At 41.4% G+C, this 17522-nt stretch overlaps 2 protein-coding genes across 21 annotated transcripts in view; both read left to right on the forward strand.

The window, feature by feature from the left end:
• si:ch211-285f17.1 (sickle tail protein homolog) overlaps positions 1-15569 on the forward strand; it is a 100300-nt gene extending 84731 nt beyond the window's left edge. For 8 of the 20 annotated variants that reach the window (XM_026362521.1, XM_026362511.1, XM_026362523.1 and 5 more), the window contains 15 exons: positions 370-474; positions 981-1030; positions 3028-3167; positions 3320-3495; positions 5517-5647; positions 6183-6330; positions 7004-7484; positions 7627-7828; positions 7929-8218; positions 8710-8865; positions 9180-9302; positions 10455-10535; positions 10654-12303; positions 12789-12932; positions 13905-15569. In XM_026362521.1, coding sequence (XP_026218306.1) covers positions 370-474; positions 981-1030; positions 3028-3167; positions 3320-3495; positions 5517-5647; positions 6183-6330; positions 7004-7484; positions 7627-7828; positions 7929-8218; positions 8710-8865; positions 9180-9302; positions 10455-10535; positions 10654-12303; positions 12789-12932; positions 13905-14438 — 4411 coding nt within the window. In that variant the 3' untranslated portion in view covers positions 14439-15569. The remainder of the gene's footprint in view (positions 1-369; positions 475-980; positions 1031-3027; positions 3168-3319; positions 3496-5516; positions 5648-6182; positions 6331-7003; positions 7485-7626; positions 7829-7928; positions 8219-8709; positions 8866-9179; positions 9303-10454; positions 10536-10653; positions 12304-12788; positions 12933-13904) is intronic. The other 12 variants (XM_026362513.1, XM_026362516.1, XM_026362512.1 and 9 more) reach the window with 12 other exon arrangements.
• A 148-nt stretch (positions 15570-15717) lies between these two features.
• Positions 15718-17442, forward strand: LOC113163882 (uracil nucleotide/cysteinyl leukotriene receptor). The gene is made up of 2 exons (XM_026362919.1): positions 15718-15845; positions 16461-17442. Exon 2 carries the CDS (start codon positions 16483-16485, stop codon positions 17410-17412), a length of 930 nt encoding a protein of 309 aa, XP_026218704.1. The 5' UTR covers positions 15718-15845; positions 16461-16482; the 3' UTR covers positions 17413-17442.
• The last annotated feature ends 80 nt before the right edge of the window (positions 17443-17522 follow it).

Genomic DNA, 17522 nt, shown 5'->3' on the forward strand with positions numbered 1-17522 from the left:
TGTGGAGGTTTTTATCTTTGAGGGTTTTTTTTTTCCTGTCTTGAGTCGTCCATCTTTTTTATTCTATTCAAGCTTTTTTCTTTTTATGAAGAGAGTGAGTCAAATGCTGTTAGACTGTTGCAATTCAGAAGCTATTTCTTCGACAAAAGGCCACATTTACTGAGGACATAATTGCTAATCAATTGGGGAAGAAAAGTGTTGTGTAACCTACCCATGAAATAACAATAAGATTTATGGTCAGGTCATTAAAAAAATGGATTATTCTATTACAGCCCCACCAGTTTAATTGTGAGCTAATATTTGCTGTAGTGGCAGCTGTGTTATCCAATAGGCCTCAGTGTTGAGTAGAATTTTCTGATGTTTCTGCAGAGAGCGAATGAAGGCTATGGAGCAACAGATTGCCAGCTTGACTGGTCTTGTTCAGCATGCACTTTTAAAGGGGCCAAACACTAGTGGCACCAAGGAGCCTCTAAGGTAAGCAATCACAGTATAGGGCAGAGTGAGGCATCAGGGGAAATGGAGTTTCAAATGAAAAGCCTAGCCATCCAGCCAGAGTGGAAAAGATAAAGTATCCCTTCTATTATGGCCATATCAAACATTGAGGTCAAATAGCATCTGGTGAAGAGGAAACAGGTTTGACTGTGAATCTGATATTGAAGTAATTTGCTCTCTAGATCAATGGCCACTGTGTATGGTTTATCTGGCTGCATTTCACCTCTTTGCATTTCAATCTTCTCTGTGGAGAGCTTGTGTAAATGTTTGCTTGACAGTGTAAACGGTCTGAGTCAAGTGAATTTGTGTGTTCTGATGCAATGCTGATGAACTTTGTTAACCTCATTAACATCATTTTAACCTCTCTGGTTTGTCAGTGTTTCCTATAATACTTTGCTGCTAATACTAACCTGTAAATCTAAAGTGTCCAAAAATCTTTTCTTTTTATGATCAAAAACCTGCTCTTACAAAATTTTCTCTGGCAACAGTGAGAGACCACCAAAGACATCATCTCCTGCCCACAGTGCAAATAGCTCAGGTTAGTATCACTGTTACTCTGTACAATTTCTTTACTTTTTTTTTTTTTTATATATAAACAAGAGATTTAGCACCATAATGTCTTGTGCAGACAAGCCCACACATCAGTGTCAGTCAGCACTCTGCAATGAGCAGTGCTGCAGGGCGGGAAAACAAAGTCGGGTTTCTTTGCTTGTCAGCGGCTCATATTTCCTCACAGTCCTTTCCCCCCGTACATCTAGTTTAATAGTAGTTAAGAGGAGAGAGCCAGCACAGCTAACACAAGCCCCTCAGAGCACTTCTTAAAACAAGACACCATTACTTCTCAAGCCTGCCAGGATGATTCAGCGATTCAATCTTTGCTTCGCAGCTCTGTGGCCAGATCTAGGTTTGATAAAAAGGCCAACCACACCAGCGGCACAGAGAAAACCCAACTCTATTTATGTGTCTTGGGAGTTAATCTCATGTCTCATGACACATTTCTAATGTAGCTTTTGGAGAGATTTACTTGTCATGTTATGCTTGAGTGTGAGTCTTCAAAATCAGAAGAATCAGCAGCAATGGCTTTTTCTTTTTTTTTTTTTTTTTTTTTGGAGTCACATTCTCATTTGTGTCACCACACAGCCTGCACCCTTTTTTGATGGACCTTATGTTCTCAAGGCTCAAAACACAAGCACCAGTGTACTTTGTGCAACCTGCACTTCAGGTCTAGGCAGTCGTCAGGTAATATGCAAGTCAGAGAGAGTGAATAGGCCTTTGGGATTATGAAGACAAAAGTTTGTTGTTTTACTTCCCAGCAGAAAGAGAGTGTTTGTGGCACAGGAACTTATCGGTACACTCTGGACATTCCCCTGGCTTATTGTGTAACTCACAGGCAGAGACTCTACTTTCTCTAATAGACTTGGTGCTTCTGAGGTTAAAGGATTGGTTCTCCAAAATTACAAAACAAATATTTTTTGCAGATAGTTTTGGTTTTATTTGTCCATGTATTGAGATATCCATATTTGGGATTCATGCCTCAAACCCAATTTAATGGAGGTTAATGAATTTGCGGTGTCCACAGCTATGAAAAATGATATGTGAAAAATGCAACACAAACATGTCTTTGCATAAACAATTTTTCAGTTCCTGTGGATAATGCACACTTCTTAGAACTACTTTCCATAAGATATAGTCCTTTGGAAAACCTGTTATACTTGTTCTGTAGATTATCTAGAGTAATACCCACATTAGTTTCTGGAATAAGAGTTGTTTCTGTAAAAGTAAAACCAAAACTAAATTTATCTAGACGTAAATGAAAAAACGTTGAGTTGTCATTTAAATGAATTAAAGCCAAAGAGTTAATGTTTTTAATTCAAACTGCTCTGTGGTTTCGAGTCCATTTATCTACAGATTTAAATGAACTCCTTCATAAAACCATCATCTGTGTGTAGATGATAACTAAAGTTCAAAAAGTCAAAAGTTACAGGCGAGATTCTGAAAATGGATTTAATTAAATTATTATTGTTGTTGGCCATTTAGGGACTAGCACCCAAACCACAAATAGTAGCTCTCTTGGTTTCAACCTCTTCTGAAATCTGTTGACAGACATTTCAGAGGTGCAGCCAGTATATCTGTGTTTATTGTGCAGGCAAAAAGACAGCCACACAGAGTTCAGGCATTCATTTCTAAATGTTAGGGCTATTAAGTCAGACCAGCGTGTTACCAGGAGAAATTGTCTTTGCAGACATGTAAAATCAAACCAGTATTTTGCAGACCAAAGTCAGACTTGATGGTAGCATGAGGGTTTGGAAAAGAACAACACTGTCCACTCACACTAAGGGGAGAGTTATCTTTTTATTTGAGTTTGTCCTTGATCAATAATAGTAGGTCTAATTTCTACTGTAATGGAATAATATTGGCTGTTATAAATGGTGATATGTATGGTGTCTGAAGTGTTCCTAGGATATTTGCATCAGCAGATAAATGAACACATTTTCATTTCGAGTACGGTTTGGAATTCTTTTTATCTTGGCTCAGGTGGTTCTCCGGTCTTAGCTCCCAAGAGCAGTGCCACCCCTTCGGACAAGGGTACAGTTCCTCTCAAACTCAATCTCCTGCAGTTCAGGAAGAATGTTTCTGACCTCAGGATGCAGCTTCATCAGATGAGACAACTGCAGGCAAGACCTCTCACCTTTTAATTAATTTAGAGCGTGGTAGTCCCCGTTCGGATGTCCACCTATGGGAATGCATGCGAGGGACTGTGAACCTTAATGGTATCTAGCTAGACCGAGCCCGGCAATATTACATTCCACTGTGTGTTTCCCTGCAGCTCCAGAACCAGGAGGCATTACGGTTTCAGCTCAAGCGGGCCGAGCAGGAAATCAGCGTTAAACTTGCAGAGGCCATGCGGCGCCTGGAGGACCCTGTCCAGAGGCAGAGAACTTTAGTAGAAGAGGACAGGCACAAGTACTTGGGCCTGGAGGAGCACGTCCTCACACAGCTCAGGTAAGACTGAGCCCTGTCCTCACTAGATCGACTTCCAGGAGAGCCTTTATATCAGGCTCGTGTATTTCCTTATTGAATGTTTCTTCTTAGTAGTTTTTCACTCCTTGCATAAGAGTTGCAGAGCTTGATGATGAGGTAATTAAATTTTTTTAACCCCCCTCCCCTTTGAAAAGCCAACGCCCTCTGAACTGCAGTGCACAGGTTGATACAGGCAAGTGGTGCCTGCCTCCGAGAGACAGAAATATAGAACAAAGGACTCAACTGTGGGGTAATTACTCACTATTGTGCTCCTATTTTAATTCACTTGCAGAATCTTGCCAACAGGGAGCTGTAATTGAATCCTTTTTATTTGGATGTTTACAGGCAAGGTCAAACAGCATTGTTATGCTAGATAGTGGTGAACATACAGTATGCTCCAATAAACGCCATGATAGCAGTTTGTGGAGAAATGAAGAGGCAAGTAGGTGGATTAAGCTCTCTGTTGCTCTTGGTATCGAGCCAGTTGTGAGTCAGCAAAACATGACTGCTGACACTTTAAATAAGGGTAGGTAATTAGGGCTGCTTGGCTTTAAGACCATAGGGGAGACTGTGGTGTGAAAACCACTGCCCTCTAAAGAGGAAAAGAGGAAAACTAAATCTATCGTGACCTACGGGGCACATTGTGTTACATTTTACACAATTCTGTGGCTCACTACATTCACTTGTGAAGTGTCACCACTGTATGTGGCATAGTTTGCAAGTAATCCAACAATAGCAACACTCGAAAAAGCCAAGAAATAAATCAATGCCAGGACTATTAAACATGATCATCTGGCTTCTATTGATGGTGGCGACAAAGCTTCCACAAAGCAAAAATACAAAGCATTTATCCAGCGCCACAAAAGCGCTTGGAAATGAGTTGTCATCTCAAAGCTATGTCAGGATTTCTTTATCTTTAGTTATATGCTTTAGATCCAATTCTGTAAGCATTCACTTGCTAGCAGTAATTTACAGTATATGAAAGAGAATACAAAAGGCACAGGGGGGGGGTATCTAATTCCATGACGTTTGCCTTGTTTACTCTGACACACTGAGATATTAATTTTCGAGACATTTAGCATCTGTTTTTTTCTGTGGGTATAAAAAAGGGAAACTATGTTTCCTTTGTCCTCAGCTGGAATTTCCCATCATCATTCCTATTACCAACAGGCCTTGGCATAGCAGGGCATTTAACACACCGTCTCCTTGTTGCCTTTCCCTCTCCCATTAGGGGACTTCTATAAAAGACTGTTTCTCAAGGGTACCTGACCACAATGAAACACCATTTTCGTCCCTCTCATGCAATCCAGCACTGCACACAATGTTATCATTCGCCACATTTCCCCTTGGAGCAGGCCGTTTTCTCGAGCACTGGGATGGCTATGAAGAAGCGCGATATGTTTTCTATGTGAGGAAGTGCTCTGTCACACACAAAAAAAAAGCTCTCATTCAGTGTGTAAACATCTGCGGTTTTGGGATGAGATTCAATCCAATCTAGTCTTAGTAATCCAGTTTAGTACGGAGAGTTCATTTCAGAGTGACTGTTTATCCCATACAGACATATTTTACATATGATCCCATTTTCACCTTGTTTTTATCAAATCACGGTCCTAAATCTGCTCTCACCTTTATACAGTCAGTCACTTCATAACCTTGAATATAAATGATTTTGTCATGCCCCCTGGTGTTTGTAAGGAGTAAATAAAATGTAAAGTCCTCATGATCCGTCTGTTTTTACTGCATTTCTCTTACATTAAAATTGTGCCAGGTACATTAATGTCAGGAACAAATATTAATAAATACAATTAACAATTATCAGTGATGATTATCAGTGAAGCCATTGTATTTTCTGTCCACTGACTATTTTTTCTGATCTTCAGATTAATTTTCCATTGTCTTTTTGTGGTATACATGCAGCACAATGTTCTTGTTCTGTGCATTAGATATAGGAAAACTGTTTTCACTCAAACTCTAATTACTTTGTTCTCTGTTTGTTTCTGCAGTGAGCTGGAGCTGTTTGTAGCTTCTCTGCAGAAGGACTCAGCAGCAACACACAGAGTGGTGACCCTGAAGGATGTGGAGGAGGGAGCCGTGACACTGAGGAAGGTGGGAGAATCTCTGGCAGGGCTCAAAGGTAAGATGGTAATATTCGTACTACTGGGGACACTAGTGTTTTTCTAGAAGTTACTGTTCAGTAATGTGACATACATTAGTGTAGCATACAGTAGCTTAGTCTTCTATGTTATTGTCTTTACCAGAGAGATGCTAATACACACACACAATATATCATGATGTATTAAATAGTCAACATGATGTTCAAAGCAGTAAATCGTATGCTGTGTTGCACAAATTATTCATTTGACTTCATTTGATTTTGAGAAGAATACCATGATAAAATTCCTTTTGAAGTACATACAGTAAAAGATTATATCAGATAACTATCAGATAACTATTCAAAGGTGTCAGTGTATCCCACTGAACATCTAACATTGGTAATAAGCTGGTAACCCTCTCATTGCAGTCTAAATGTTATTGTGATGCTTTCACACACTATAATGATTAACAGTGCAGGCAGTTAAAATACTGCTGTAATCAGAAAAAGAAATGCCATTGAAAATAATGTTCCTAAACAAGCTGTTTACAAAATATTTGCATGTCTCTTTGCGTAGGAGAGTTCCCAGCCCTACAAACCAGGATGCGAGCTGTGCTCAGGGTGGAAGTGGAAGCTGTAAAGTTTCTGAAGGAGGAGCCACATAAACTGGACAGTATGCTGAAAAGGGTCAAGAGCCTGACTGACACACTCAGCAGTCTGAGAAGGTAAAGGAAAGAAAATGTAGAGAAAAAAATGTCAAAGGAGATAAAGTAGGCATCGGGAGAGGAGGCTGCTATAGTATGGGGGATAAGAGTGGGAGAGAACAGAAGATGAAAACAGAAAGCAGTCTCCACTGCTACTCATTGAGGCCTGTGATGTGGGAGATTGTACTATGTGATGATAGTGGCAAGGCAGCCTTCATCTTTTCAAAGAGGTCATTCCATGTGGACAGAGCAGTATGACGTCCAGCTTGATTTACTTCCATCGCCTTCACTGAACCGATAAGTGAATTAATTTGGTGGACACTGCAGCTCCTCATTTCCATTTAAATATGTCACAGATACCAAACTCACTCCAGACTTTTCGCCCCGTCTTGCCCTCCACTACTCACTCGTCTTTCATCTGAAACATGTGCGGTTGCCAAACCATAGGACACATTGTCATAACTTTTTGTTCTTACCCCTCACATTGGAGTATGAACATTACTTGACAGCATTATTATAAAGTTTGATTTATTTTTAAATTGGATGGAACATCAACATGTTTTTGCATACTAATACGACTTTGGTTGTGAAATCGGTCCAGGTCAGGTTTAGATTTAAACCCAAGAGTGTATATTTTTTGCCTGTGTTTTCCACATTGTTTGAATCACACACTGTTTCCCCCCCCTCTCTGCAGATGTGCTACTGAGGGTCCTCAGAAAGGACCGGATCCTTCTGCTAATGTCTCAGTGGAAAACAGCGCTCCAGCTGAGGTCCCTGCAGAAGTTCCCTCAGCAATAGTCCAGCCTGGCTCCACCTCAGCCCCACTTGAGCCCCAGAACTCCACCATCAGATCAGAGGTTATGCCTTCCTCCCCAGTGGTCATTCATCATGTCCAGAGCTCCCCGGTCCACATGCACCAGTCCCAGCAGTCTGCAGCCTTAACTGCTCAGCCCAGTCCCCCATTGACCCCCAGCCCCACTCAGGTTTCTAATCCAAACCCTTGCAAGAGTCGAGGCAGGGAGTCTCCTAAAGGGGGCGCCTCCGAATCCCAGAGTCCCACATTTCATAAGAAGGCACAAGGGAATAATGTCAATGGAACTACCAGCACGGACCTTGTCATAGAGGAGCTGCAGAGCAGTCAAGACAAGAGCAAAAACAGAGCCATGTTCATAGAGGTATAGTTGTTTACCCAACCAGAAGCATATGGTCCTTTTCTTAATCTCACATAGTAAAGCTGTGGTCAGATCGTGGGGATATCCTTCCCACTACATTCATTTAAATCTCTGAATTAATAATGTTCATCTCTGAAACTTACAGGCAGCGGAGAAGGAGTGGGAAGAGAGGAGACAAAACATGAGTCATTACGATGGAAAAGAGTTTGAGAAGATCCTTCTAGAGGCCCAGGCCAACATGATGAAGGGCATTCCCAGCATAGAGGCAGAGGAGAGCCCAGCACTGCCACTCGCTGCCACCGGAGAACAAGCTCACATCCAAAATCTTGTGGATTCACCTTCAACAGGTACAACTTTAGCTTTAACTTACTACACAGGCACATTTTACACGTTTTACTATACAGTGTCCAAATTATTCCTACATAATTTAAATGATCTTTATGACAGAAGAGCCCCAGTCTGAGCGTCACTCAGACAAACCAGCCAAGAAGGGGGCTGAGAAGCTCCCTAAGACTATGATGGAGAAACAAGCCAAACCTGTACTGGAGAAGCTTTCCAAGACAGCCACAAAGCCTGCACCCCTTGACAGTTTTACTAAGCAGGGGTTTGAAAAGTCCAACAAGTCCCCACCACCACCTCCTCCAAGAAAAACCTACTCCAGCTTGAGCTCAGGCTTGACCACAACCCGCTCTGGTGAAGTGGTCTACACCAGCAGGAAGGACAGCGTCTCAGCTCAGGTCAGTCTGGTCAGTGGTTGTTCGGTGGTCAAACAGCAGCTGCAGATTGTTTTCTCATTCTCTATTCTTGTATTGTCAGTGGAAGAAAAGTCTTCTCTTTGTAACTATTCACATTTCTTTGCATCTTGCAGTTTGCATGTTTGTTTTTAAATTCACAGTTTCAACACGGAGAGCTTTCCCAGCAGTGCACAGTGCAAGTTTACCAAGTAAAGACCAAAGAGGCTGTTTGCAGAACTGAAAGGAAGCGAAAAATAACTAATCCAAAACTTGAAAAGAGAAACTCACCACTACCTCTATAGCTAACAAATGAACACATTTCATGCACACAAAAAAGGCAAATTAGAGCTGCATGATTTATGACTTTGTCCCAGACCTTTATGCATCACAAACATGAGAGGGAGCGCTCTGTTGAATCTGACCCTACAGTTGTCTTAACCTTTAAAGCATTTTGGTGTATGACCTAGAAAATTAAAGATTAAATCATTCTACAGGAGGGTGAAGAAGAAGTCCTACCTCCCACTCCGCAACCCAAACCTGCCAAGGTTCCACCGGAGACCAAGCCCAAGCCTGCTACTCCTCCCCCAGTTACTGCCTCTGTTACCAATGAAGAGGAGGATGAAGGGGACAAGATCATGGCAGAGCTCCAGGTTAGACGCATATGTACATTCAAGCACTCACACAAACATTCCCTGAAGCACATTAATTAGAGTGTGTGAAGGTGTCTGTCTGGATTTTTCGATGTTCTGCATTGTGGAAGTGGGTTGCCTTCATGTGGTGATTGACTTCCTCAGAAGTGGCAAAGGATAGGCACTGACAGCTGCCAAAAGAGTTCTTTCTTTTTTCTCTTTGATTTGAAATTCAGTTTTGTTAGGTGTGGGGTCTAGGTGGCAGTGGTCGAGATACTCAAATTCCCTCCCTCCCCAAAATCTTTGTCCCCATTTCCCCTCACTTTTCTCTTCAGGTTTTCCAGAAGTGCACAGTTAAGGATGTAGTGGTGAAAAATTTGGTAGAGCCCACCACTCGAATTGAACCACAAATCAGAGAACTAAGACCAGGGGCCTTATTGCCCCAAAAAGAGAAAAAGGTAAAATATATGTCGCCGTGCAGCTGCCCAGCTAACTGCCTGCCTCTGCCAACTGTCTGACACAATCAAAGGCTGTGTTCTAACCATTCTACAACTTTTGCATCCTTGCTTTGGCTCGAGAGAAACCTGTAACAGCTGCCTCCAAAAACCTCCTTTCCTTGCTGCCTCATTTTCTTTACCTCTTTTGATTCTGCTGGACATCACAGCTCGAACATCTTCAGGATTAAGTCTGCATAAAGATATGCCTCTCAAAAGATGCTGTGTCTTTCGTGTGCCTGGACCAGACAACTATGTGTTTTGCCACTGATTTAATTTTCATTTGTCTTTTTTCTCCAAATCAATAAAGACCTCAGCACTGTATTTTATTATTTAAATCGTCTTGTGTCTTTCTTTAATGACATGTCTTCATACGAAATCAACAAAGCAAATATTTCTCAAATGATTAACAATTGAGAGAAACAACATTAAAATTCCCTTTGTACTGTAGGCACAACCTGTTTTTGCAGACTTGGTTCACTAGAGGTCAGTCTGACCACTTTGCATGCTCTTTCCCTCACTTATACTTTCCTGAGAAATTACTTTTTTGTTTTTCTATGTCTTTGCACAACTTTACCCCAGTTTTCTTTCCTAGCTTTAAACCCGTGTAACCACTACAATGCTGTATTTTTTTACATTTAGGTAAATTCATAAGACACGGAAGTTCAAATGCAACAAATTTGACTAGTTCACAGCTGAGATTTGAAATATACAGAGGTGTACGATGACTAGTGGTACTGTAAGCTAGTACCTAAATATTAAAACATTAATGATGGTAGTTTTTCAGAGACTGTAGCCCAAATTATTTTACTAAATAGTGAAAGTAGTGTTACAGTAGTGTCTACAGTACACAATGTTTGAACAAGAGAAGAAAGAATATATATAAAAGTGAATGCACTAGAAAACATAATCTAAATGTAGAATTGTTAACTTTACCAAGCACAAAAAAATAAGCAACATTTTAGCAGAGTTTAAACTACTTATAGTCATAGCTTACAAAGAGTTAAAAGGTAATTGCCCTCTGCAGTGTGGGCACTGTGGATGCTACAGCAGTCATATACAGCCCCCTGGCACACCAGTTGCACAGTAATATTATTCCCTCACACACTGTTCTAGCAGAGTTCAGAGCCCAGTCAGGAGGATAAAGATCCAGACACTGATGAAAATGGGAATACTACTATGAGACAGAGCCAAGGGGTATGTATGCCATTTAGTTATTACACTATATTCATGCATAGTTAATGCAGTGTATATTCTAGAGTAATTTTAAAGTTGGAAATTATGTGATAATTGTTTTTTTATTTCACAATCACAGGTCATATACTATGTGACTGGCCAGATTCACAAAGATCATCCATCATTGTCAGGAACGGAGGAATCCACTGAACATCGAGAGCCCACACAGACTTCAACACAGGTGTCAAATGTCAATGTTAATGACAGTTCTCCAAGCCAGGAAAATCAGCAGCAGCCAAAGCCTACATCACCCAACTCACCTCCACCAATAACACCTCCACCTATATCACCTAAGCCTGTGGGACTGAATGGAATCAAACTTCCAAAGAAGCACATTAAACGCTCGGAGTCCTTGAAGACAAGTGCAGAAATGGAGAAGGGAAAAATCCTCAACAAAATAAACACTGAAAAGAAAAGTAAAATCATTCAGGAGCATGTTTCTTCCAGGAAGAATAAAATACATGAGCCTACGGTAACTACAATAACCAGTAAGCCTAAAGGTTCTGTTGCTCCACCTAAAAAGGCTTCTAGGGAGGATAGTGATCCATATAAGGCTTTTAGTAATGAGAGCGATGAGGGGGCTAGTCTTAGTCCGGATTTACCTGGAGAGGAGGCACCTCCACCTCCAGACAACATAGCATTTATGATCACTAACACCAAAGTCCAGGCACTGTCTTGTGGCGAATACCAGGAACTGGTCAATGCCAAGAAGGGAAGTGTCCAGACAGTTACTGTAGGTGGTGCCACAAACAGGGGGAATGTCACAGCAGATTCCACTGCACCACAGGATAATGGCTTTACCAAGAAGCCCGTCATCATCATTTTTGATGAGCCCATGGACATCCGTTCTGCTTACAAGCGCCTGTCCACCATCTTTGAATGTGAAGAGGAACTGGACAGGATGCTAGCAGAAGAGCGCATCGAGGAGGAGAGTGAGGAGTCGGACACAGAGAGGAGTGGTGGGCTGCAGGTAAAAGCTGGAGAGACTGAGATGACGGATGGCACAAAGGTCAGCTCTTCAAAAAGTTCTGCTGATCTTGTTAGCTTATCATCCTCATCTTCGTCTTCAATATCTGAAATAACAGATGGTGGAATAAACTTGGAGTCAAATGGAGATGCCAAGCAGGATGGTAAGAAGAAGTTCAAGTTCAAGTTTCCCAAGAAACAGCTGGCGGCACTTACCCAGGCGATTCGCACGGGCACCAAGTCAGGAAAGAAGACTCTACAAGTTGTTGTGTATGAAGACGAGGAGGAATCAGATGGAACTGTCAGGCAGCATAAAGAAGCAAAGAGATTTGAGATTACACGCTCAAAATCTTTGGCAGAAACCTCCAAGGCAGCAGGCTCAGCTATGCTCAAGAGGCAGAACTCGGACTCCTCCTGCAGGACCGATGAAATCCGAAAGAGCACATACAAAACACTGGACAGCCTAGAACAAACCATCAAGCAGCTTGAGAATACAATCAGCGAGATGGGACCATGCTCCCCCGAGGAGCAAGTTTCTACAGAGGAGGCTAAAGCAACAAATAGGAAAACCTCAGAAGGAGTAGGGCTGAAGAGGTCTTCCTCTCTCCCTGCGTCTAGAGGGTTAGGTCCTACGGTACCCAGCAAAAATTCTTTGCAGAAGAAGAGTAAACCTCAGCTCCTTCCTCGCCCTGTAGTCATCCCTACTACCAACACTACGACCACCTCAACTACTGTCCCCAGTGCCCCCAGCATCATACAACAGGTCTCTCTCTAGCTCTTGCTGCTCCGGGAGGCTTTGGGTCCTTCTTTATTGTTTCCAACCTACCTTCACTTCAACCCTAACCACTGATACGACAGATTATTAATCCACAGGTGCTTTGAAATATTGGAAATGTCCCCCGTGGCTTTCTCCCTCTGTGAAATCATGGTGACATGATTGGGGGTGGCATTTTGTTGGGTTCCTGGCAACCATCTTTCTCTTTCAGTTCAACTCTGAGGTTTTCCACAAGTAGCACATTCATCATCAGAGACACTTTCATGATGATTAAGCGCTGATATCTCTCTTATTCTTGACTGCATGTACTATGTGTATTGACTTTACTGTTTAAGGTCCTACTGGGTGCATGGTCTTTCACTGGTGTTTATTGAACAGGTTTTTACCTATTAGTGCCTTGATTTTTCATACTTCCTATATGGTGTGTGTTTTTTCTTTCTTTTGTTTTATTTCTTGTTTTGTTTTTCGTTTGGATCCCCTTGCAGAACACCAGTGTTGCTTCCCCTACTAGTCGGATGCCCGTCCCTTTGTCTGTGAAGTCCAGGCAGTCACCGGGTACTACCGACAAAGCAGGAAAACAACAAAAACTGCAGGACGCTCAGAGGCAGTTCCGACAGGTAGTTTTACTGTAGGCCTTACCAGAGACTAGGGTTCGAAAAAATGAGGCATGTATTATTAGGGTGAAAAGACTACCAAAGCTGTGAAGTTTTGGGGAAAAAAAAAAAAAAAAGGTCGCCATGGTGGTGACTGTGGATCTGTTAATGTTTCTCTCGAGTCTGCTCTGACAAGAAGGCATGTTTGACTCTTGACTGTTACCCCATAACATCACTGTACTGTATGCTTCTGCATGTCCACACTGGTCATGGTTTTCACTGTGTTGGTGACTAAACAAAAATAAGGAAAAGTGGAATCATATCCTGTCATCTGAGTTCTCATCACATCTCCAGTTCCCATCACAGCTGAGTTCCTAAACAGTGTTGCCAAATCCCAGGATGCTTGTGGCTACATAAGAATACAAACCTAACTGACTTTTCGGCTATGTTCTTCCTATCTCACAATGCACCTCTGACTCTGCCTTACCCTCAAAACCTCCGCACAACTCACAATCTTGCAACATCAGTTTCAGTGGAATACTGGCCCACATTTCCGCTGCCTGCTCTCACTGGTTAAACTCCTAACCCTGTTATCTAATTTTCACCGGCCCTCCTATGCATCTCTGCCTTCTGAACTTTCTCCCACTGCCCCACAAAAACCTAACAACTCCTCTAACCCACAGGCAGTCTGTAGAGATGCCCCTCCTGTCTGCCATTGCCATTGTCTAACCCTATCCTGTCAGTGTTCTGTTTCTTGGTAAAATGTCTCTCACTCCAGTGTGTCTCAAATTTTGTGTAATGTAGTACAACAGATTTTCTGTGTATGTTGTTTTAGTGTCTTTTAGTTGTGTCTTAGTAATATTAATGTTTGGTCATAATGTGTTTCTGTGTGTATAACTTGTAGTTTTTTTTTAACATCGTCTTGCCTTTTATATCTATTATTTGACCAGGTTTCTATTTTGACAACCAGTATCTGTTTGGCATCTCTGTTTGCAGGCTAACGGAAGTGCTAAAAGAGTGGGAGGGGATCATAAAACAACCTCCCCTACTATACACACCTCTAAAATCCCTGCTTTTAATCCTAGCTCTACTAAAGGCAGCTCCCAGTCTGCACAAAACTCAGATGCTACTAATCCGATTAACCCTTCCTCCTGCTCCTCTGTGACAAAGTCCTCCATCCTGTCCTCTCACACTCCTCGTTCTAGTTCCCTACCCTCATCCCATATCCCCTCCCTGTGTAACGGATCCCTTAAACTCCACCCCACATCCTCACAGCACACAGGTAAAGCTCTCTTGTTCTCCTCGCAGACTCAGAATGGTCGAGTGCACTCCTCCTCCTCTTCATTCTCCTCCTCCTCCTCCTCCTCCTCCTCCCCTTCCCCCTCCCCTCTGTCGCCCACACCTTTGGGCCCAGGTGGAAAGAGCATCCGCACCATACACACCCCCAGCTTCACCAGCTACAGGTCCCACAACGGCAGCAGCGGCAAATCCTGCATCCCAACAGCCACAGCAGCTAAGGACACTACTTAATCCCTATTATGGCCTCCCTGGCTTTACCGCATCGCAGGTAGACTTAGTCATGTTTTATTTTATATTGTTTGGGTTTCTTGTTTTTTCAGTTTTTTGAAAGTTTTGTAGTAATATTATTCAGTGTTGCACTCCCGCAATTCATGTTTTATTTGACACTGGCATTCTCACACAAATGCTTTTATCTTGTTTGAGTTGCGTTTGAAAAAGTTGAATCATACTTAGTTGGATTTTGATTCTTTCTTGAAGGTGATCTGACAGAAATATTTTATGATGGAACTAAAAACTATTTAGTTTTACCACTTTGTAGTTGAAGTGGAAGACTCATGGTGTTAAATCTATTTTTCTTGCTGTAGCTAGCTCTTGCAGGGCATATAGAGTTGATGTACAATCACAAAGTACCGTGTAAATATTGTGTTTTATTTTTCAAACGAGAGATTAAATAACCATAGTAAATTGAATCCTCTATGTTTCTTATGTTGCCAGACATTTAACAAAGCCCTTGTAAATGCCTTTTATGAATTGTATACATGACGTATGCAGACATTCAAAAGTTGGACTCTCTAAATTCTGTTTTCTAAGAGTATTTTCTCATTCTTCACCCATATAAACTGCCGATTTCTTTTACAGATTTGTAAACCTACTCTTGATTTATACAGTTTTTCATTTCATGTGTCTCTTTGCCAAAGTTGTTGTAGAGTGACTCACTTCAGGCCTAAACCAGTCACAAGTTTTAGGGGAAATAAAATGCACTTCCGTGGTGTTGATGGTTGAAGTGTTGACCTCAGTGTTTGTACTGCTGGTCTTGGTTTGTTAAGTTAACATGTATTGTTGTCAAAATGTAACCTGTACTAAAAAACAAAAAGTGATGAATCAGTTCTACCACATGTAAATAGATGCTTCTACTAAGAAAATAAGTAGTTTTGTTAACATACCAAAGTTTATTTGTATGCATGCCTTTCAGATACTTTAGGAGAGTGGTGTAAAAGAAGAACTATGTTTGCACAGATAGATTTTTGTAAATATTTGTTTTTCTCTCCTTTTGTAAAGCTTTAAATCATACTATAATGGAGCATTGTGCTAAAGACAAAACTGTGTTGGAGTAGCATAAATAAAGACTTGCATGCCTGAAAATTGTTTCTTTTTTTTTTCAATTTCTAGTTTCCTGTTTTATTGTGGTAGCACTTAGTGAAATTTACATTTCTGTGTGTGTGTGTGTGTGTGTGTGGGTGTGTGTGTGTGTGTGTGTGTACGTGTACGTGTATAAGTATGAAAGTGGAGATGCTCAACACAAACTGAGCAGTTCTCACTTCCCCTTCACCTGTCACAAGATTTTTCCACTGAGACTAAACACAGAGTAGAACTCTCTGTTTACATTACATTCTACATTTTGTGTCTCTTCAATTATAGGTAAGAATATTCTTAATGGTTACTGTGACATGTGGAGGCTGTGTGTCTTAAATACAGTCTTCTGGATTACATGATTTATCACAAAAAACAGACCAGCTAAAACGATGAAGTTTCCCTCTTATTGCTTTGACGTAGCTGATATCTCGACGGAATGCATTACGGGATGGATTCTGATGTTTTCACATTAATGTAACTTGAAGCGAACAACTACAAATTGCCATTTTAAACAGAAGAGGTTGAACAGTCATTTATTTAATTATAAAAAAAACATCCCACATTGCTTACTTTGTGAATATTTTTTGTTTTGTTTTGTGTGTGTTTTGTGTAATATTAATACTAATATTTTTAATATATAACTATATGATGCAGTTTGTCTTTTAAACTATATATGTATAGCAAGTTTGGAGTGGGGTAAAAGGGACTTCCTGTCTATAACACTTCACACTTGTGCTGCTTGTATGTTGTCATGCACAGTGTTCATTTTTAGTCTTGTTTTGATGTTATGTTTGATGTGTGTGAGTATGTAATGCGTTAGAAAATAATTTAAACCACAGGCTATGTGGGCTGTTAATTACTGCATCATAACAAGCTGTGTATGTTTGCATGCTGCATCAGGCTGATCCTCTGCACATCAACTATGAACATCTCTGAGGAGGAGAGAGAGTGCGTCTATGGCAGTGCCTCCCACGAAGAGAACATCATGTTTTCTACGTTTTACATCCTGATCTTCATCATTGCTGTGCCCGGGAATGCCTTGGCACTGTGGGCATTCTTTCACCAGAAGATCACATCTCCATCGAAGGTCTTCCTGAGACACCTTTCTGTAGCAGACATCTCCTACGTGCTCCTATTACCCATGCGTACAACGTACCATCTGTCCGACAGCCACTGGCCTTTCGGACATGTCCTCTGCCAATTATCAGGCTTCCTCTTTTACCTAAACATGTACTGCAGCCTCTATTTAATGAGTTTCATCAGCCTGGACAGATTTCTGGCTGTGGTTTTACCTTTAAAATCACAGTTAGTTAGGAAGCCTAAATATGCAAAGATACTTGTTGGCATACTGTGGGTGATGGTTATTGTGTCTATGAGTCCTACTCTGTTTTCTACAAAAAATGTGACCAACAACTCCACTGGCAACTGCAACAGTCTGTACTTGGAAAAGACATCTTCTAAGGCCTTGGTTTCCACTATTGTGGCATTTCTTATTCCCCTCAGCATCATAGTGATTTCCTACATACTGATTATATTAAAACTAAGAAGAGTGAAACAACAGGAAGACCGACCAGTGAAAGACAAAGCCATAAAAATGATCTTCCTCATTGTGATCAACTTCTGCTTTGCATTTGTACCCTACCATGTGAGCCGGGTCATCTATATTGACCGACACAGCCGCGGGGGTTTGACTGCAGCAAGTTGCGAGTCCCTGGGAAGAGCCAATCGGATCACATCTGCACTCAGCTGTGTCAGCGGGCTCCTGGATCCTCTGCTCTATTTCTTCCTGAACGGGGTGTACAGGAATAAACTGCTTCAGCTGTTCTCCGAAAGCAGGGCAGGTTATGAATAAGAGGGTGAACAATGCATGCTATGAAGACAATAAAGGGTTAAATAAAAATTGCCCTCTGCTTGTGTTATTTGCAGAGTTAGTTCGGATGTGAATGCAGTCAACCACAAGTT

Source organism: Anabas testudineus, chromosome 2 (genome assembly GCF_900324465.2).
Source record: "Anabas testudineus chromosome 2, fAnaTes1.2, whole genome shotgun sequence".
Lineage (NCBI taxonomy): Eukaryota > Metazoa > Chordata > Actinopteri > Anabantiformes > Anabantidae > Anabas > Anabas testudineus.

Bases quoted from the DNA above. Each gene is read 5' to 3' on its own strand.
- LOC113163882 (XM_026362919.1), top strand. From the start codon at position 16,483: ATGAACATCTCTGAGGAGGAGAGAGAGTGCGTCTATGGCAGTGCCTCC.